Source organism: Mastacembelus armatus, chromosome 21, assembly GCF_900324485.2.
Source record: "Mastacembelus armatus chromosome 21, fMasArm1.2, whole genome shotgun sequence".
Taxonomy (NCBI): Eukaryota; Metazoa; Chordata; class Actinopteri; order Synbranchiformes; family Mastacembelidae; genus Mastacembelus; species Mastacembelus armatus.
The window spans coordinates 14458198-14479500 of NC_046653.1; the positions used below are offsets into that span (position 1 = coordinate 14458198).

At 39.5% G+C, this 21303-nt stretch overlaps 1 protein-coding gene across 2 annotated transcripts; it reads left to right on the plus strand.

Annotated features, from left to right (window-relative positions):
• The first annotated feature begins 639 nt into the window (after positions 1 to 639).
• On the plus strand, positions 640 to 20780 carry map3k20a (mitogen-activated protein kinase kinase kinase 20a). 2 transcript variants are annotated; one of them, XM_026296016.1, is made up of 20 exons: positions 640 to 820; positions 2179 to 2486; positions 3727 to 3814; positions 6931 to 7032; positions 7396 to 7461; positions 7547 to 7575; positions 8109 to 8246; positions 10110 to 10196; positions 10830 to 10904; positions 11002 to 11108; positions 13266 to 13401; positions 16222 to 16266; positions 16356 to 16386; positions 16509 to 16648; positions 16742 to 16804; positions 16892 to 16981; positions 18807 to 18923; positions 19018 to 19092; positions 19265 to 19415; positions 19596 to 20780. In XM_026296016.1, exons 2-20 carry the CDS (start codon positions 2328 to 2330, stop codon positions 20315 to 20317), a joined length of 2421 nt encoding a protein of 806 aa, XP_026151801.1. In that variant the 5' UTR covers positions 640 to 820; positions 2179 to 2327; the 3' UTR covers positions 20318 to 20780. The 2 variants fall into 2 exon arrangements, with proteins under 2 accessions (XP_026151801.1, XP_026151802.1); XM_026296017.1 differs by having other exon boundaries at positions 2297 to 2486.
• The last annotated feature ends 523 nt before the right edge of the window (positions 20781 to 21303 follow it).

A 21303-nucleotide genomic window follows, 5' to 3' on the forward strand; every position in this document is an offset into this window, starting at 1 on the left:
CAAACCCAGTTTGATGCATGTTTTCCCAGGAACCTTCACATAAAAAAGTTAATCAGATAATAATGTAATGTGAGTAATGTAAATACCATTATAAGTAAAAGCAACAAGCTGCTGTCAGCAAACTGTAACTAAAGGCATTAAAAGTAATTATATCATATATGATTAGATTATTATTACTGTTGCATTAACATGTAGGAAGCTGCTCTAATGTAGATGGTCAAGGTGGCATCAACTACTTTATAGACCTGTAGTTTTATCCAAGCTAACTACTTTATAGACGGGTGGGTAGTTTTATTTAAGCAGTACATTCATATCAATGTTAGACCATCTGATATGTGTTTAAAGTAACTTAACTATAGCTGCCAAATAATTGTAAACACAATAGAAACTGAAAAAGCAGTAACATAGCTCAACAAATATCTCCAAATTATATTTGTATATTTCTTTTCAACAATAAATAAAATAAAATAAAAGTTATATATGAATACATATGTAATAAATACCATGCTGTTTATTTTATTATTATTTTTTAAGAGACCTGCATTAGTCCCGTATAGAAAAACCTTACAGGAGTTGTCCCCGTTTCGTCCAGCGGGAGGCGCCATTGTCATCAGCATCACTGACTGGAAACAGGCCGAGCCCAGTCTGTGCTGCAGTTGTGCAACCGGTGAAACCACAATGGAGAGAGTGGAGAAGTTATAAAAACGTCACATGAGGTTTCCCGGAACTGACTATTTACTAAGAGTTTCTCCACTGTTTGGTGTGAAGTGACAAGGGACGACGAGCCGCTCGGACGCCCAGAACCTCAGACCTGATGTCGGTATGTTGGTGCAAGAGTTCTGCTAGTTTCTTACAGGCTTCCGTGTAAATATAAACAGCTACTTATAGCAGGGCAGGCTGCATATCCTGTTGGTGACACAATGTTGTTTATAATGCTGGCATGACTGACACAAAGCAGTGTATATGTATATGTATTTATCCTGTGATTACAGCACCGTGCCCTGTGTCTTTTCATGTTGGATTACACTGTATGTTTGCAGTTGGCATCATGTCTTTAAGAAGTCCTGTACACCTCCAGTTTACTCCAGGGATCTAACCTACACAGAGGTCTGTGTCGATCATGCACTGTAAAGTCACTGACAGGTTTAAAAGATTGTTATATCAACATCTGGATGGCTTTAATTGAATGTGAGCAGGCTATATAGATCATTAGGATGTGAAAGGTCACCTTATTATCTGCTGGCTTTCTGTGGTGTACTTGTTTGGTTGTAATTAGAGTCACTACCTGCAGTTCAGCATATGACTGTACATCAGGCCTTTATGGCAGCGGTGCTCGAAGCAGTGTTTGCTATTAAGTGAGGAACTGGCGGGAATGAGTGCAGGGGTGCAGCTACATCCCAGTAACCCTGGCTTCTTGAGTGGTGGGACAATACTGGGGGGCTGGGCCGCTGAGCAAATTGCTCTGAGGCTAAGTATAGCACAAATACAACTAAATCAGCAGAAAGCAATGGCTCCCCTCTGTGACAATGGAGGCATTTCCCACTGGGATGGATAGCAATCCCAATGAAGACCCAGGTAACAGCCTTTTAAAAGCCGTAATTGCCTCGCTGTAAATGGGAAACCTATGAACAATAACACAGCTACAATTTCCTGTAATGATGGAATTATTTCTTTACAAGATGCTTTTATGCTGCTACGGACAAACAAAGGGAAGGGATAATCAATCTGTGTGGACTCCAGTTTGGATGCATTATGCTCCTCCTAACCCGTGGCTTTCTAAAATACTGCATGTATGGCCTTCATAGATTTTTTTTGTTTAAAAGACGAAGAGAACATGAGAGACTGCCTTAAAACAGGCAGAGACATTTTGTCATCATGGTTATTTTGACGTCCCTGCCCGTGGCCTTACTGGTACTGAACACAGTAAACCCTGCTGTAACTTTGGCTGCATGATCACAGCATACCAGTCATGCCATTGTCCTTATACAAGCAGAGTCCAGATCCTGAGCTCATAGTTTATTGGTACTGATGATGAGGAATGAGTGTAGAGAGGAGAAAAAGATGGCTGGTAATTTAATGGGGCTATCACACTGACACTACTTGCAGAATCAGCCAATAGCACAGCAGCCTCATTTGAAATCCTAACCTGCACTCACACTCTCATTTGGTGTGTTTCAGGGTGAAGCTGGTCTTTGAAGCGTATTGCGCCGCGGGAACAAGTTTGTTTTACCATTGAGGACTTTTGTTGAGTGAAGCAGACTTCCTTCCCTCCCTGTGATCCCCCCCCCCCCCCCAGAAGCTGAATTGGTGCTGAGTTTCATTATGAGATGTCGCCTCCCAGCGCCTCCTTCGTGCAAATCAAGTTTGATGACATCCTTTTCTACGAGAACTGTGGCGGCGGCAGCTTTGGAAGTGTGTACAGAGCCAGGTGGATCTCCAAGGACAAAGAGGTGGCGGTGAAAAAACTGCTTAAGATTGAAAACGAGGTAGGAGTCATAATTGCCTGGGCTTTTCATATACTTTTTAATTGTCAGTATAGTAGTCATTTTAATTGCTACCCCATTTAGCAGGATGTGGTGACTTCTTTACCCATCACTCATGGATGTTGAACTCCCCCACTCTTGCAAATGTGCAGCAAAAGAAACATTATTTCCAAATGAAAGAATGCATTTGGCCCAATTACAGCAGGGACTGTTCTGGAAATCCCTTTGAAAGCTCAGGCCCATTGTTTTAAAGACAAAAAAAAAAGAATTATCTTTGAAATCTTTTCAGGGAAATTGTACTACATTTATTGGCCCGTGATAGGATATTCAGAAAATGATTCTTTGTTTCTTTTATGAAATTGTAAAAGATCACAGATATCCTTTCAACTTCACTCAAGTGTTGGAGAGATGATTGTTCAGTGAAAATAATAATGTAATCTTGTCACATTCAACAAATTGTTCTGTTAATTATAGTGTTTGACTACAATTAAATGAATTGGTTTTGTCAGGTTTCTGTTCGTTCTAGGAACAGTGACACATAAGGCCTTATATTTGTATTAATATGTCTTTATATATAAGCTCTGTTGTATTTTTAGCATCAGTTCTCTGCTATTCTCAATCACATGAGCCATCACCTTAATCCAGACTTTAAGTATCTATTTCATGGATTGTCATGAAATTGTGTACACATACTTATGTTTTGACTTTTTATCTAGCACCATCATGAAGTTGATGCTTGTGTTTTTCATTGAAATGACTGAACAGCTATGGGATGGATTTATTCAGATTTGGTCCAGCCAGAGTTCCCAGACTTTTCCATTTTGCACCAAGGACAGGTCAAAGATTTCACTTTTCCACTGGATGGATGGGCACAAAATATGATCCACGGTCTCCTTAGCATAGCAATGCCTTAACTTTTCATCTAGCACCATGATCCCATTTTGGTTTATGGCCAAATATGTACAAAACCCACTCAGCTTAAACTGTACTTTGTATTTGGTGCTAGTAATTAGCATTTAGTAGCAAGTAGCATGTAGTAACACACTCGTCCTAGATGGTGAACACTTAACCCAACACGACACTGTAACAAAGTCCGGCCTCACCAATTTACTATCATGGCTCTAGATTCTTAGGTTTGTTTGTTTTCTATATAAATGCAGTGATACGTAAACATTTATTAAAGACCATCCATTATGATGAAGAAGATCCACTTATGTTTTCTCCTTGTGTGTCTCCTGCTCAGGCTGAAATCCTCAGTGTCCTCAGCCACCGCAACATAATTCAGTTTTATGGTGCGATTGTTGAGGCTCCCAACTATGGAATTGTCACTGGTAAGGTTTTTTAATTATAAAGGCTCCACACTGACACTCTAGTTTGTACAGTATGTCTCAGTAATATGCAAAATGCAACCAAGCTACTGGGCCACATGATGATGGAAAATGCAGCAACTGAATTTGTTTGCAGTAGTTGCACAGTTTGCTCAACACTGAATGCCTCAGAGGTTTCTATGGAAGCATCAGTGAATGCCAGAGGGTTCAGGAAGTGCACACATTTACATTAGTTGTGCGCCCCTGTTTTTTGTGTAGGTAGAGGCTGAGAATAATGCAACCTCTACAGCTCACGTAGCCGTGGACTGCACAAAACAGAGCCTCTGCACAAACTACATGTAACAGCAATATAGAAGTCATCCAGTTGCGGTGACATTTAAAGGCCCCCCTCAGCTCGAAAATATGTTTTGCATCTTCAATTTTTATGCAGAATGATGCTTATGCATAAGTTTGACACTGGAAGGCTGTTTCCACAGTCATCTGCTGGAGGGGAAAGTTTCTCTGTGCTCACCTTAAATCTCAGTTCAAAATGCAAATATTCAAACCTGATTTCCTGACAACACTGACAGTTTGGAAGCCAAACTGTTTTAAAATGTACCTGAAGGGAATCATTACATTTTATTCTATAATGAAATTTCTCCTGTGCTGCTGCTGCTCTATTATATAATTTCTTTTTGTAATTATGTGTTATGTGTAGTTACTTATGTGTTCTTGTTTAAACTGTATAAGAGCTCAGCCTGTAAGATGTCATAAAACAAGGGAAAAATAACATTTTTCCAAAATTCAACATGATTTCAAACACTCATCTAAGTAGTCATGCATAACTAAAAGATGTTCAGTTTACAGTGATATGAAACAGGAGAAGCTGGAATCAGAAAACACTGATTGTTTTCTTGTTAAATGAATGAAACATTATCAACATAACTGGCAGTATTTAGTTGAGACTGGAGTTGCAGTTGTGAAACTGAGGACCATTCCCTCTTTCTAACATAGCTCAGCCTGTGTGAAGCTGTGTTGCAGGCTCCTGCCATGTTTACTCACTTTGCATCAAAGGCAAAATGTGTAACTGGTCTGACTTTAGTTACTGTTTGACTGTGCCGTTATTAAAACATATGTGACATTCAAAGGTTATTGTATGTTTGGGAAACCTAGTGACTACCCACATGGCATATATTTTAATGCCTTATCCCCACTGCTAAAGATCACTCACCTTCTAGAAAAACAGCAGAACACACATTGAGTGAAAAATCATATCAGGCCCCCACTCATATCCTGAAGAGAGAGTATCAGCTCCTTTCATCGTGTGGACAATATGCAGCGTCCCTTAGTGCAGCTCAGTCACGTACAACGTCTGGTCAAAGACAGCGACAACTTCAAGCCCATACTCAACATCTGTCTGTCACTAAATCGGGTGTTTTTATAAAGTGTGATCTAATGCGGTAAACTGTGATTTGTTTCTTTCCCACAGTTTTAAGCGTTGTCACATCTAGTTACATTTTTAGACAGAAGCTGTTTAATGTGCACTGCACTAAGTGCATTCATACATCATAAGAAGAAAAGCTAGAACTAATCAAAACTCATAACAGCAACCTAAAAAAAAGTGACATCTTATCAGACGAAATCCACACTCGTGTTAAATGTTATGCAAACCATGCTATCTTGTGTAATAACTGTGTGAAAAGTTAAGAGGACTATATAAAAAGAACCAGAAATCATTAACAGCAAAGCAAATGCATTTACAACATGATCCCTGCATTTGCAGTCTCAGAGCACGACTTGTTGGACTGCTTCTGAACAATGCGGAAAATCTCACAGCACGTGACTCTTTCACAGCTGTTGTAGTATTTTGCAGCTGTGAGGTTTTGCTGTCAAGGGCCTGGTTGGTTCTTCTGTTTATCAAAGCATAATCTAATTAGCACCAGATACAGAAAATGGTTTATGGCCATCTTGACCATGCAAAGTCCATATTCATCTGCTCTGTTATAAATGTCCCATCTGTTGACATACAATATCAGCCCAGGCAGTTCTCTTTTTCTAACAGCTACTATATACAGGCTATTTGAGAGCTTTGTTTGTCTGACTTGACTTACAGCACTTTAACAATATGTGCTGTGACTCAGGGGCCTCATAAACCTAATGAATTAAGGTGGATTGTTGTTCTGGGGCAAAGGTAAATTTACCTGTCGGATTAATGGCTGGACTGGTTCACATGAGCTAATTAAAACTCTTTAGTAGTTGACTCGGTCTGACAAGGTGGATGAGATCAAAATGAAAGTGCAGTCTGCAGTAGAACCACATATTTTCGATGGAATGGGGATGAATGTTTTAAAGTACAAAGTACAGAAGCAGAGAGAAGTGAGAAGGTGAAATTTACTGTTGCAGCTTGCTACTATATTTAAAATACACCTTCCATATCTGCTGTCAGACAGCTTTTGCACAACACAAGTACTATTATGTGACAATACTCACAAAAATGAAAAATGTGTATTGCCTTTTGTAAAATTATTTGATATGAATTAGATCCTTGCCTTGCTGCCTCTACCGACTTACATTATTGTGTTCGGTCATTATTAGGTTATTATGCACAAACAGAGGTTTCCTGCGTTTTTATCTATTATTAGATAGTGCTTGTTTATCTTTCTACTATCAATTTTCTTCACAAACCTATGTCTATATATAGCAAAAATGTTGATTTGCCAGTTCTGGTCAGCAAGGATAAGTCCATTAGAAGTGTATGAAACCTTTGAAAACAGATCAGAAAGATGATTCCATTGTGTTGTAGAAATATCAGTAGTTGACAACACAGCCTGAAACAGGAGTGTGCTCAGTTACACTGTGATAAATTGAGCTCATTCACAGTGACGGGTCAGTGACAGGAGCAATCTGTAAACAAGACGATGCCTGCTGGCTTTCAGGAGTTGTCTGGAAGAATTTCAACTATATTATTTTCACATAATGCGTACACATTCTGCACTCATATATACTGTATAAAGCAACGCCTCAGGACAACAGTTTTGTCAGTTTTGATGCATTTACAATCACAATCTTTATTTTTATCATCAGTTGTTTACCTTTTTTTGCCTCTTTTACAAACTCACCATGATGTAATTTCTCCACAGAGTATGCAAGTGGTGGATCGTTGTATGAATACCTGTCCAGTAATGAGAGTGAGGCGATGGACTTGGGACAGATCATGACATGGGCTGCAGAGATTGCCAGAGGTAAACTGATTTATAGTAGGAACTAAAAGCTAAACAAAAGTCATGCGTTTCTTTCTTGGATCAGTGAAAAGAGCAAGTGCAGATGCTGCTACTCTGGTGCAAGATTTTAAGAAATGTACAAACTTTCTCTATTTTGTGATTCAGTGTAGTGAACATTAATATGCACAGGTTCAGTTGCATCAACATCTGTTCATTGTTGTGGGAAAAAATGTAAGAACAGGTAGAATACAGCTTACATGAAGACAAGTTTAACAGGCACTGACCTCTGAAGAATGGACAGAGAAATGTACCCATGTAGCACATCAAATGTTTACATGTGTGTTAGTTTCTCCCTCACAAAATCACCTCTTATTTCCTCTTTAGGAATGCACTATTTACATTCAGAGGCCCCTGTTAAGGTGATCCACAGAGACCTAAAATCTCGGAATGGTAAGAGGTTTCATTTCTAGCACAGGTTTATCATGTCCAAAATCAGTACCTGCTCTTACTGACTTCAGCATATTCTCTTTTTCAGTTGTTTTATCTGCAGACAAAATTCTCAAGGTAAGTTTTGACATGACTCAGTTTGATTGTACATACTGCTGGACAATGAGCCACTTCTGGTAAAGTGAAATTTTGAAGTTCACTGAAAATGTAATCCTATATTCATGTCTACATAAATCAAATGTGAGGATTATATTTTATTTACTTAATGTATACGGACACAAGAGGGCAGTGACAAACTTGTACTAGCATGCACAGGAATCCATTTACAGTGTTACTGGTGTGCCTTTTTATTCACAAGAGTTACTATGGTTTATTACAGTATTACAGAAAACTGTTCAGTAAGTCTATAGATATTTTAGCAACTGAGTCCAGGCCTAAAAGTCGTGATGTAGACACCTACATTTGTAACGTCATTACCAGATACAGCCACTGTTCTTTTCTAGTACAGAAATGTATACACTGCTGATTTGACTACTGCATATTAAGTATTACATATATAGAGAGAGCACATCAATCAGAGGGGGCACTGTGGATACATAAATAAATATTTTGCTGCAAAGTTAGTACCATCTCTTTTTGTATTTCCTCAGATTTGTGATTTTGGAGCGTCTAGGTTTGTGACCCACACAACACACATGTCCTTGGTTGGCACGTTTCCTTGGATGGCTCCAGAGGTGATCCAGAGCCTGCCTGTGTCTGAGACTTGTGATACTTTCTCCTATGGTGTGGTGAGTTAAAACAAAATGCCTGATAAACCTACACACTCATACCTTCACCAGGAAAAAAAGTTGTATTTAAATGGTATAATTCATTTTGCACATATTGGCGACTGTTTTTGAATGTCTCTGCTCTGCCCCCAAATTAAGACATGACAATAAATAAAGTGAAATCCTCCTATTTTAGACGGATTCTTCACATTAACCATGTTAACTAAACATACATGTACATGTATTGTTTGGGAACCCCTTGATCTCAGGGCATATGATACAGTAAATTTTGCCTATATAGATTATAAAATGTGAAAACTATTTTTATAGCAACCACACAGAGAAATACTAAAAATACAGGACTGCCAACTACCTCTTTATACATCGACTTTTACACATTTTGTTTTTTGTTCCATAAAATTGGAAACAGTGAAATATTTGTTGGTTAAGATATTACTTATTTATATTCTTCTTTACCTCAAGTAAATGTTTTACATAATATATGAATAGTATTTCAAATATAATATCTGATATTAAGATGAATATTATTATGGAAATGTATATCAGCTTCCTTTTTTTTTGCAAGTTTAAATATATTGAAGCATATATAATGTCGAGAACAATGAATGATGTGTAGGCTTTCAAAGGGATGAAGCAATGATTGACGTGACCTTTGGAGAACAGCTGCTGGCTGATTTAGTACATAAAGGATGCTATTATCGGTAGACATAAATGTAGTCTTTCACAACACTTAAGAGTCACTTTGGCTGCAAAAAGTGACTTTTAGCTGCTTTAAACAAAGTCTCTAAGTTTTATTTTTCATTAAGAATTTGTTGACTTAGAAGTCAAAGTTTGGGACCATCAAATCCAGTGAAAAGGTATTCATTATAGCACATCAGAAATCACAAAAGTGACTGTCAAGCACAGTGAAAATCACAGTCTGAGTTGAACATGTCAACAACCATAAGATATAAGATTTTTTTTTCTGTTTAAACAAAAGATTTTTCATACAGTGCTTTTGAATTTGGTACTAAAATGCAACCTGGGTAAAATTTTATCAAACATGTTCCAACCATTGAAGAAAATGCACTTAAGTCATTCATGGCTAAATAACAATGGCCAGTCAAACCAGTCTCACTTATATTTTCATTTGTGTGTTTCTTTCTCTGCTGGACAATGACCTTTGCAGAAGTACAGCTTCTTAGGAACTTTCTATGTCTCATTTTTTAAATGCTTATGTTGTTGCTGCCAAAGACATTTGGAAGTAGTTTAAAAGGGGAATAATTACCATTTACCCTGAACCTGCTTAAAAATTGCAGTCCCTATTAAGCAAAAGTAAATTGCTGATTTAAAAAACAATCTTAGTCCTTTGAAATTCTTTAGATTATGTTTCCTCATGCAAGCTAAACGCACAGCGTTTATGATTACAGTCAGTGCTTTTTATGCCAGAGTTACTGCAGAATATTTGCAAATTTAAGTTGCAGCTATGCCCCTTAAATATGTTTCTGAGGAGCTTATTTCTATCATGTAGTGAGAGGCAGCTGGCAATGGCAGAAATATGGTACATATATACAGTAAAGCACATAAACGGTAAATGGTAAATCACCTTTTTAGATCTTACTTTTATGTCAATGCAAGTTGTTATTTCTGGCACTGCTGAATACAAAAAAAAAGGATGGAAAAAGACCTAATTATGAACGAGTGCTGTTATTATCCATCAAAAACTATGGCAGCCTTGAAATTCTGTTAGAAATTGAAAATTAATGTTTTTGTCTACTTTGTATTCTGTATTTCTAAGGGCAATAAATACATGTTAATGTTTATTTATACAGTATATGAATACACATGCTGTATTAACACTCTTACCTGCTTCTTCAATGACAGGTGCTTTGGGAAATGCTCACCCGTGAGATTCCCTTCAAAGGCCTGGAAGGCTTACAAGTGGCCTGGCTCGTGGTGGAGAAGAACGAGGTACTCTAGTGTGTGATGACACAGATTTAGTACTGATACTGCCAACTGTGGAGTCATTATTGTCCAGATAGATAAACCTTCCTTAGGTTCATCAGCATATTATGAACTTCATATAGTATATTGTCAGGAACACTGTACATCAGCTTAACCAGCAGGCTGTTGGCTTAGTTTAGTTTAGTTTAGCATAGAGACTGAAAACAGTGGTTACACAATAGCTCGCAAAGTGAGTTGAAAGAATTAGACAGGGATTAAATTTACATGAATGTTATGGGACAAACAAAAAGCTTTGTTCTCCATCTGCACACACCTTTAATCTAACTAAATAAGACGTGTGCATGTATGCGCATGTATAAAAAGGTGTAAACTGAGGTGCAGCACTATTTCCTATTTACTATTTTTAATATAGTCCTCTCACCATGAGGCTAACAGTTTCCCCCAGTTTCCACTCTTTATGCTAAGCTAAAGTAACCAGCTGTTGGCTGTAGCTTCATATTTTACTTCAGGCTTGAGAGTAGGGTTGATCTTCTAAACTAACTCTCTGCAAGAAACTCATTTTCCAAATGTCAAACTGTTCCTTTAAATGTGCAGGCCTTCAATTGAATGATCTCACGTAAGTGACTGTATGTATTTCAGAGATTAACCATCCCCAGTGGCTGTCCTGCCAGCTTTTCAGAGCTCATGAGGAGCTGTTGGGCAATAGAGCCAAAAGTGAGTTATCCACAGTTACATTAGTATATAATAACACACACACGTTTTCATTTTAATCACATAAAGAGCAAATGTCTTTTTTTTAATGTTTGTTTAGGAAAGGCCGGTGTTCAAGCAGATCCTTGCTACTCTGGAGTCCATGTCTAATGACAGCCAACTTTCTCAACAGTGCAACTCATTCCTTCACAATAAGGCTGAATGGAGGTAATATCATCAGTCATTCTTCAGACTCAGTAAATGTATTTATAATCTTTGTCACCAATATACTGCCTCAGCCTAAGGAAATGTGCAACTGTTTTCAAAGAATGATGTGGAAATGTAGCTGATGGGGGCCGTGAAAAACAAAAAAGGACTTGAGATCGTGCATATAGATCTTTAATAATTGCACTGATAGCTACATAAAGGCATGAAAACCTCCAAAGAATCATCCATCTGGATATACTTCCTCTCTTTACCCATAAGGCCCTAAAAATAATCACCATCTTTTTCAAGTAGAAGTGTTTAATTGGCCTGTATGAGCAGCTGGAGGTTTGGTGATGTTCAGCACAGCCTGAGTCTCAGCTGTTACTTTATTCTCTGTCTGCCTCTCTGCTGGGCTTGTCTGTGCTCTGAGGTTTTTCCTCAGAAGTTGTGCTGGTGGAATATGTCCAGGCAACCATCTGCAGGTGAAGCAGGTCGGAACGAATTTCTGTGCTGCAGAAACAGAAACTGACTGAGAACGAGTGACCAAGATAGAAAAACCTGTTTTAGTCCAGCAACTTTGACACTATAATTTTATCTGGGTGAAAGTGAAAGAGGTGTTTGTGGTTTATCTGCAATGGTAGACAGCTCTCATGCTGAGAGCGCAGTGCCATGTGTTGTGCTTGGGCTTATTTGGCTCAGGTAGCCAATGTGCATTACCCAACAGCTGCAGTATAGTGCAGACTGTAAGTATCAAGGCAGTTTTTTAACAACTGTTCAGCTCTACACTGGGTGCACAATGTGAACCACAGCCCTTTTAACCTTGCGTGGTATGTGCAGAGTAAAGAGACTGACAAAAACATTTTAAACATGTATCTGTTGTGGATGTAAAAAACACCACCTGGTTAGAGCTGAGAGTCAGTGGTTGTTGTTTTTATTATTATTATTGTATTATTATCTTGTTTTATGTTCATTGTTATGCTAAACTAAAGAGAGACACATTTAATTCAAATTCAAATGTGTTAAACATGTTTTAGGGGTTGATCTGAAAAAGTCTCCTGCTGTGCATCAGGTTTGGACACCACTCAGAAGATTTAGAAAGCCAAATAGAGTTTCTTCATTTTGAAAGTGATTGCGTTGGAAAGTGGAGGAAGGTAGTGTAATGTAGTGAACGCTATGGTGAACTGAAATGCTGAGAAAGTTTACCAGCAAAGTCGAATAAGGGTGGGTGATGTCGCAGGGGGGAACCGGAGGACTGGGAGGAGTAAGGACTGGACTTCCTGTCTGTGCTACATGTGTTTATGAAAAGGGAGTACAGTAGGTTTTTTTTGACGGGGTGGGGGTTGGGGGGGGGGGGGGGGGGGGGGGCGTGAAGCTCAGCATGGAGCACAACACACTGTACAGCCCCACCTGCTGGGCAAAACAAATGTCCCTCCGTGACCTGAGTGTGAGACTTTGTCCTGTACTCTGGCATTGAAAGCAACAATCACAGTCTGAACCGAATCACTTCTGACTGCAGGGCATCACTGGCTTGTCTAGAGAAGAGTTTTAGGTTTTACTTTAGACCAAAACTAACAGTGAGTACATAACTCAATATCATCAAGTTCTAGTGGAAACTCCAAAATTTACAAAGATGCCAAATATTTACATTCAACTGAATGATGCAGCCATAAAAATACGTCTTGGCTCTTGAGTTTCCAAAGTTTCACAAGAACTTGTTGATAGAATATAAGATACACACAGTTTATGACAGATCAGTTAACCTTAAAGCTAATTAAGTTAAAAACAAAAAGGAAATTTTGGTTTTCGTGGGTAAAACCCACATAAATATCCAACACCTTTGCAGTGAGTGACATGCTCTTTTATTAAAATTAACATGGGGAATGTAATTTATTTTGAGCCACTCCCACAAACACTGCTCTGGTACTGTAAATACTCACTGGGTAATCAAATGTGTAGTAATCTATGAATCTGTAAATCAGTTCCCAACAACTGTATCATTTCTTTCTATCGGAGTAAGGCTTTGTGAAAACTTTCTCTAGTAACTGTTTTAAGACATATTATAGCCTCTTTTAAAATACATATACTTGTATGCACCACAGGGAGGATTGAGAAGTTGGAAAGTATTGAGAGACAGACTAACACATTGTTGGTTCTGGTCTGTTCTGCTGTATAATGTAGGTGTGAGATTGAAGCTACACTTGAGAGACTTAAGAAGCTGGAGAGAGACCTGAGCACCAAAGAACAGGAGTTGAAGGAGCGGGAACGACGTCTAAAGATGTGGGAACGCAAACTCATCGAACAGTCCAACAGCCCGGTGAGTTCCTCTTTATACCTTTTCACCTTGGTTCACCTTGTCCACGAGAACAGTAGGCCCGACAGTGGTCGCAGCACGTCACTCCTCACCACACTTCACTTTTACAATTTGATGTTCATGTCGGTATTTCCTGGCTTCCTCTCTCGTTAAGAGAAGGACAGAACTTTCATGAAATTCCCCTGGGAATATGAAGTGGAAATGGGAAAGCAGTGACATGAAAATAAAAAGCGTGGAACGAAAAGCAGGAGGCTTTACGAGAACATTATGGGTAGTAGAGAAATACTGGCAGCACTGCATTTATATGCTGTATAGTGCATGGCTGTCAAAGAAGTGCATTGTCATCTTGATACACAGTTGAAAGCTGCATTTTGTAATGAACTGTGAGCGTCCAGGGTCGGATTTGAAGTTCACACTGTAGATTTTCGAAAATACATGATTCATGGTTATATTACTATATTATGCTTCTCAGATAGTAGTAAAGAAATACATATTGTTTACGGAAACATACATGTTTCCTTATGGGGACTTAGTGTCTGTTAGTGTTTTGTTTTCTAGGTCATGTTTGTTGTCACTTATTTCTTTTCTATCCCATTTCTTCTTTTACCCTTCTGCTTCTCGGCTCTTCTGATGGTGACAAAACAGATAAGTGCTAAGTCATTCTTAGGAGGAATCAAACAGTTCACACATGTCATGTCACGACCTCCAGTAACAAGGAGGTGAATCTGTGCTGAAGGGCTTTGAGGACATGTTTTCTGTGGACTCTCTTGCACTCTGCCACGCAGGCCAACCTGTGCCACGTCCCTTGGTCTTACGACAGTGAGTAAGCGTCTCCGATGTTCGGTTGCCACAGCTTCATCTGTCAAATGCTGCGATGTCACATGTTACTGGTGTCGTGGAAGCATTGTTTAATAATGAATTGTTAAGTGACGTCAATGTGTAAGATTTATCCCGACACACTATTTTTCCTGCTTTGCTCAGGTTACAGTCATGACGCACAGGCATATTAAGGAATATATTTGAAATCCTCCACCTATGGATGTTATGGATGTCATTTACAGTATGCCTAATGTACTGGAAGTATAGTGCCATGCTGTGAAGAAAGAGCGACATAGGCTGGTTGCTTAGAGAAGGCCAGGCTTTTATGATGAAGTGACATTTTGCTGACATTAAGATTGGCCAATTTGTTCTGGATGTGGTGGAGTGCAGTTGTCGAGATGCAGTCTCTTACCAGGGTGGGAAAGTACATGTTTTTTCCTCTGACTGACCCGGGTTCAAAGCAGCAGGAGAGGGACTATGCTGTGTGACTGTCAGCTTCATTCTCTCATTTTACATTTTGCTTTTCAAAACAGACTTCGCCTTAATGCCAAAAATAAAGAAATAACTTATAAAAAATAACAGCTTCTGCACTCGTATCACGGTTTTTACCAGAGAAACAATAGTACTCGTACAGCATCGTAACATATGGTCTGAATGTTAGCCTCAAGATCTGCGCTTTACAGTTGAGAATATTGTATTAGCATTAGTGTTCAGTTAGACATTATGCTTCATCTGGGGGATAGACATGCTTCCTTGAGCATAGCCCATTAAATTGTCCCCTTTGCTTGTTATCATCAGTCAGTCTCATGAGGATGTAATCTTCTGTATTCCTGTGTCGTTGCTTGTTAGCTCCCTGCCATGAGCTAATATTCCTATTCAAACATTGTCTGTTCTCTTGTGCCATCAGGCCCCAGACATGTTAAACTAAACATAACAATTAGCACAGACTCTTTCTCCATGTCAAATCTATCCACTTCCACTAGTCATGGAAAGATAAATGTTTCATGGGAGTCATGTTATACTAATACTGTTGTTACTGAACAGTTTATGAGAGAATGCAGAACAGAGCGTGACCGAAACCATTTAAAAATACTGAATATTAAAAAATATATTGCTTCATTAGACATTAGACATTGTGTTGAGAGTTTTCTTGTGATACTAATTTCATGCCCCTTTGTGCTTACGGCCTGATTACCCACCATCCCTTAGTCCACATGGGGGCAGAATTGTGTGAACTAAAACCAACTCAAAGTCTTTTATTTTTTTTCCCAGCAGATTTCACACACATATCAAGCATGTCTCTATTTTAAATCTATCTGCCAAGGATCTTAATAAAAGAAGTATGGCACCACATACGTAAAATACAATGTGCTTCTTGAAAAGTGAAGTCACTTCAATGAGACCTTGGCAGCGGCGGAGTGTTTCTGAATCTGTTGACTTCCGAACTGCAGCACTGGAGGAGGCGCTAAATGTTGCAGGGCTGAGTGGCTTTATGAGGCAGCAGGCTGCACTGAAATGGCAGCGACTGTGTACTGAGACTGGTATTCAGTTCATAATCTGAGCTGCCATCAGATGTCATGAGAAGAAGATGGTAAAAGGGGATTACTCATTCATTTAGTCATCTTTTCCTACAATTTTCCATTGCATTATTTCTGTCATTATACACCAGTCTCATGATCACAATGATAAAATCTTTATTTTGTCTGCCACGTTTCTGCCTGATTACATTTAATGAGAAATAAATGATTTATCATTCAAATAGATCACGTTAGATCAGTCAGATGGACATTTCAGTTTGGTATAGACCATTAGACGCAAGTCTTCTTAATCACACAGCACAGTAACCGGAAAAGTAATAGTCTTGAAGACATAGAAAACATGGCTATTTTCCATTTTAATAACATTTACTTTAATCTTGTGAGTTTTACTTTAGGACAAATACACATGATATGTGTATCCATCTATATCCTGTTGGTCATATGTCTGTTATTTGTTTCTTTGCAGTTGCTGCCCACTCTTGACATCTATACCTGGACTGAGGAGCATGTGGTCAGTATCAGTGTATTTACGTTACCTAGTGACTTATTTTTTCAATAACATTTCTTTTATAAACTAACCTGTGACCTATTTTTTTTCAGTATTTCTGGATGCAGCAAGTATTTGGCACAGGTTTGTTCATTTATTTTCTGAAGGTTACTCTACGAGACGATCTTTAATTCAGCTTGCACACCATAAGACACTTTATTTGTGCACTGTTGTTTAAAAATGTGTTGTTTCATTTTCTAACTCAGGTGAAGCTTCATGTGACATGCAGCGGTATGCTGACCTGTTTAAGGAAAATCATATCACTGGACAGAGGTTGCTATTGCTCACAGACAGCGACATGCGGGACATGGGGGTCAAGTCTAAAGGTCATGTCATGCACCTTAAGGCAAGGCAGAGTTAACCATTAACCACAGCTGTTTACAGGATGAGGTCTGTGTTCTTTGAAATTACAGTGAATCTGACATTTTGTTCTTTGCAGGGTGAAATTGAAAAGCTAACTAATGATTACCTCGGGTTTGTCCACTTCCCACCGCTGCTGAAGGTATGATTTTTCTTCTTTCATCTTCAGGAAGCTGATTCTGGTTTTCTGTAAATCTTTAGGCCTGTACTGTACACTTTTTATTCTCAGGAGGAGCTGGAAAAGGAGGTGGAAAGAAGTAAAACTGTAAACCTGGAGCTGGTGTTTGGGTACCACTGGAAACCAGGAACTGGGAAAACTGTAAGTTTGCAGTGGAGCACACACAAACCGATTGCGTCAAAATATTCTCCAGCTGTGAAGAGTCCACTAAAGATTAGGGCCAGTCATACATAAATGTTGCACCTATTTTGATCAGGGTTTTTATTCAATGTTTGATTTTAATAATTGTTACTTACTAAAGACTGTAGTTGTGCAGCATCTTGTTTTTGCCACGACTGAATCAGCCTCCTTGTACTCAAGCTGTTTGTTCTGACGATTCATGACGACGGCTGTTAGCCTGACCACTGAAGGCATCATTAGACATGTATAAAAGCAGACAAATAAATATTTCATTCTCAGCCATGTACCACAGCCACCTCGACTTGCTCACAGCCCTTTGTTAGGGTCTCAAACTGTGGAGAAAGGGTGGCTCTTCACTTGCTGTTTGAATTTAATCAAAAATAGCCCATTTAGCCAGAAGTCATTTTCTTTTTAAAAGGCAAACGTTATTTAATCTTTCAGCTGTTCATTGTCCCATCATAAATAGTCCTCTTTCAGTGTGTTCGGCAGGGCTGAAACGAGCCTGCTAATTGCCTCCCATTTCTTCTGACATGTGGTGGTTTAGTGGGTAGAAAACACAGCAGGGAGAAGGAAACAGGAGGCTGAGAAAATGAGAGCTAATTATTTTCCCCTGCCTGGTGTCAGGTTCCGTGTCAGCCTTGTTTTTACAAACTAGAAGGTTTTTTGCACTAAATAAAACAAACCCGCACTGCATTTTTTTCTTCGCCCCTCTTTGCTGGCGATGTCATGGAAGCAGCTGCACTTCTCAAAGACAAAATGAGGGCCTGCGATTGTGCGGCCACCATCTGACAGCCACTGAGGGTCCCCTACTAATGAGGATATCACCGTGCAGCCAAGTGAAAGGTGCTGAATTATGTATGAGTTGTCATTAGACGCACTCGGGTCCTAGGCATCATTACCAGACATTGTTTCTGCTGGAGTGATTAGACCAGCATGGACCTGGGAGCCCCGGTGCGGCCGTCCAGGGCCGACACCAGGCCAGCGAGGGACCACTGGCGTGTTTCTGAGCCAGAGGCTTGCTGTAGCTTCCCCTTTGAGCCATTTCCAGCCTCCAGGGACGATGCAGAAGAGGGCGAAGGCTCCTCAGACGACTGTGTTAGTGCCACTCCTCTGATCTCTTTCTATGTGATCGCTACACAATGGATTGGCCTGTGCCGTGAACCCTGTGTGGTTAAGCAGTGACCTGTGGCTTCGTGGCCGGCTTTTGGGGATTGGCAGAATCATTACTGCTTCGTCAGCATTCAGTGTGCAGGAGAAGAGGGATGGGGATTGTTCGGATTTGTGCCTCCTACTGAGAATTTGATGTGTGCCGCATGTAGCGATAAGAAATTAAACCTGAACTCATAACCATCAAATGTTTAACAAGTAGAATGTCACTTGTTTCTTTCTCTCGGCTGTAACAATTTTATAAAACATGACAGTTCTCATTAAAATGTAGAAAACATTAGGATAATAGGCAGTTGTTTTCCATTAAAATATGGATCCTGAATAAAGTGTTACCCTTCACATATATTTCATATTTGATTTAATTACTTATTATTTTCTCTTTGCAATTTATTTTATCATAGTTTTATGTTGCAAATTCTTTCCTCCCCCATAATATGAGGCCAGTAAGTTGCCACTGCCGTTGCACTACCTCTAGGTTGTGCTGTTGGTTTATGTACAACAATAACCAAGTTCACCACACATTATAGTGCAAACAGTAACTTCTCCATATAATCAAGTGTCATTTCTGAGTGTATCAGAGAATCTGTTACGTCACCATTAACGCCTTTTTTTTTTTAAGGACTGCAAATGGAAAATGTACATGGAACTTGATGGAGACGACATTGCAGTGACCTACATCAAAGATGTCATCTTTAATGCCAACCAACAGGATGTGGAAATCCTGCGGATGACCAAGGTCAGATCAGAAACACGTTTCCTCAATGAGCTGCAAACGACGTCACTCATGTTTTCATCCGTCAGATTTTGAAACTATTCTTGTTGCAATGCAGCCGCCTTTTTTGATGAACAAATGGATCATGGGGATACAACCGAATCAGAGAGTGGAGTACATAGTCAACTATGAGGTGAGTCACTTCAGCTGCTGTGGGAGGCACCTCACCAGACAATGTAAATTTACATAGCATCCAGCTGAAATACAACTTCAAAAATGCATGAGGCCATCCGGTACATCAAGTATAAACATTTCCCACACTGAATATCCTTATGTTCTCCTTCCTTTATGACTTGACACTTAAGAATGATGTCAAGTCACCGAGGTCTACAAGACACAGCTGCCCAATGATGTGGAGTCTCAGTGGTGGACAGGATGAGATCAAGACTGTGGAGCTGATCATTGAAACAGCACCAGCTAACATAGACTGGTACCCTGGGGAAAGGTTTTACACAGGTAATAGTTTATTTTGTTTTCTTTGTCGAAATAAAACATGCCAAAGTAACAGATTTTACTGCTGGACAATAAGAGTGCTCTTGAATTCCCTATAAATTTTAGAAATGAGGAATATCTTATACACCAGTATAGAACAATCTTAATTAATCTATCTTAATCAGTTATAATCTTTTGCTTTAGATATTGATCCCAAATGGATGTGCAACGTGAAGATGAGGCAGATGATAAACCAGAAGTCCCTGCAGCAACCGACTGCTGCTCGAAACACCTTCACTAGCTGTGATGCCTGCACTCTGCCTCAGTTCCTGTCTGCACTTGAAAGCCAAGAGTTTTCTTATGCTGCAGCTGTGCGGCGCTCTCCAATCCGCAGCCATGTGCCTTCCTTGATTGATTCACATAGTTCCTCGCCAACTGCCAGTCTGTCGGCCAAACTCTCGCAGCTCCATCTGGGGTCAAAGGGCAGCAGCCCTACAAGCACAACATCAGAGAGCATGTCAGAGAGGGAACGAGAGCGCCCACTCAGTGCTGGAGCAGCTCGTGACCACCACAGAAACAGCTACTTTGGCAACACAAGTGTGGGAAGGGGGCAGGGTAGGGGGGGCGCTTGGACCAATACTAGAGGTAGCTATACTCATAATAAAACCAGCAAAAATCCACGACAGCCAGGGAGGCCATGGTCCAACAGTTACAGTGTCACGCCAGCGAACCGCCTACCCGTGATACCAGGTATATTGTCTGTGACAGAAAACCCCAGTGAGGAAAAAGAGGGGGCCAAAGCCAGCGATGGAGGGTGGATCAAAGTGGAGCGACAGAAAAGATTACCACGTCAGGACAATAAGCAAGTCAGAGGTCGACTGAGGAGAGGCAGCAGGGGAGGGCGTGGTGCTGGTGGAAGAAATTAATGTGGGCCACACATTAATGCTGAATACGTCATGCACTGAAAAGGTTCAGATATGAATTATGTCTACGTACATGATCTGATTGTTTAAAGAGGATAACACTGACTTTTCTAAGTTACATGTATGGCACAATAAGGTTATATTTTTATAAACTGTGGCATTGGGCAGCAGCCTGTCCAGCACCACATCAGACAGCACCTCAGAGAGGGAATGTAAACATAAATGAGTTCATGCTTAGCATGTATTTATTATTATTACATAATGCTATTTATCAGCCTGGTTTCTCACAAGTAACTAAATAAACTGTTTTAATGCTCCGGTCCAAGAGTAAATAAATTGTCATAGTTAATTCTTCCAACACTTTTTTTTGTGATTGTCTTTCAACAAAGTATTTTTGGCGCTGATATATTACATGGTCTACTGAATCAACTTTCAGATAATAAAACATATTATTTGGTCTGATGTGCTCCATTGTAACCTTGCTGTTATGTTTTCCCTAGTACTTAAAACATAGAAAAATACCCTTATATTCCCCACCAGGGCTTCTGAGAACGCCACAATATTCCCTGGGGCAGCCTGGCTGTTTACAGAGTTTACAGAGTAGGACACATCTGACTTTTGTGTTGCTTTTGGATGTTCTGAAGAAATGCCAAAACCAAGCAAGAGGGAGTTGAGAATTGCAAGGGCATATTCTAGATGCACTTACATTTTTAGTAGATTTACCTTCTTTGCTATTACGCCCTTTTCAAATATACAGATGACATATTTATTTAGTTTTTATTCAGTATTCAGTAGTTTCATTCAAAATTATTTAGGCATTCATTCAATATTGAAGTTTTGTATTCAAATACATCACAAATATGTATATATATTTCCTGTACAGTATGCCATACTGTACACTTCTTGATGTTAACAGAGCTTCAGTCTGTTTTTGTCTTATCACCATGTTTCCAGTGTTTAGTTTTATCACTACATATTGTGCCCTTTTA

Excerpts from the sequence above, each read along its gene's own strand:
- map3k20a (XM_026296016.1), top strand. The coding sequence starts at position 2,328 with ATGTCGCCTCCCAGCGCCTCCTTCGTGCAAATCAAGTTTGATGACATC. Across the intron at positions 7,033-7,395 it reads GGCTGCAGAGATTGCCAGAG|GAATGCACTATTTACATTCA; the intron begins GTAAACTGATTT and ends TTTCCTCTTTAG. Across the intron at positions 18,924-19,017 it reads AAATCCTGCGGATGACCAAG|CCGCCTTTTTTGATGAACAA; the intron begins GTCAGATCAGAA and ends GTTGCAATGCAG.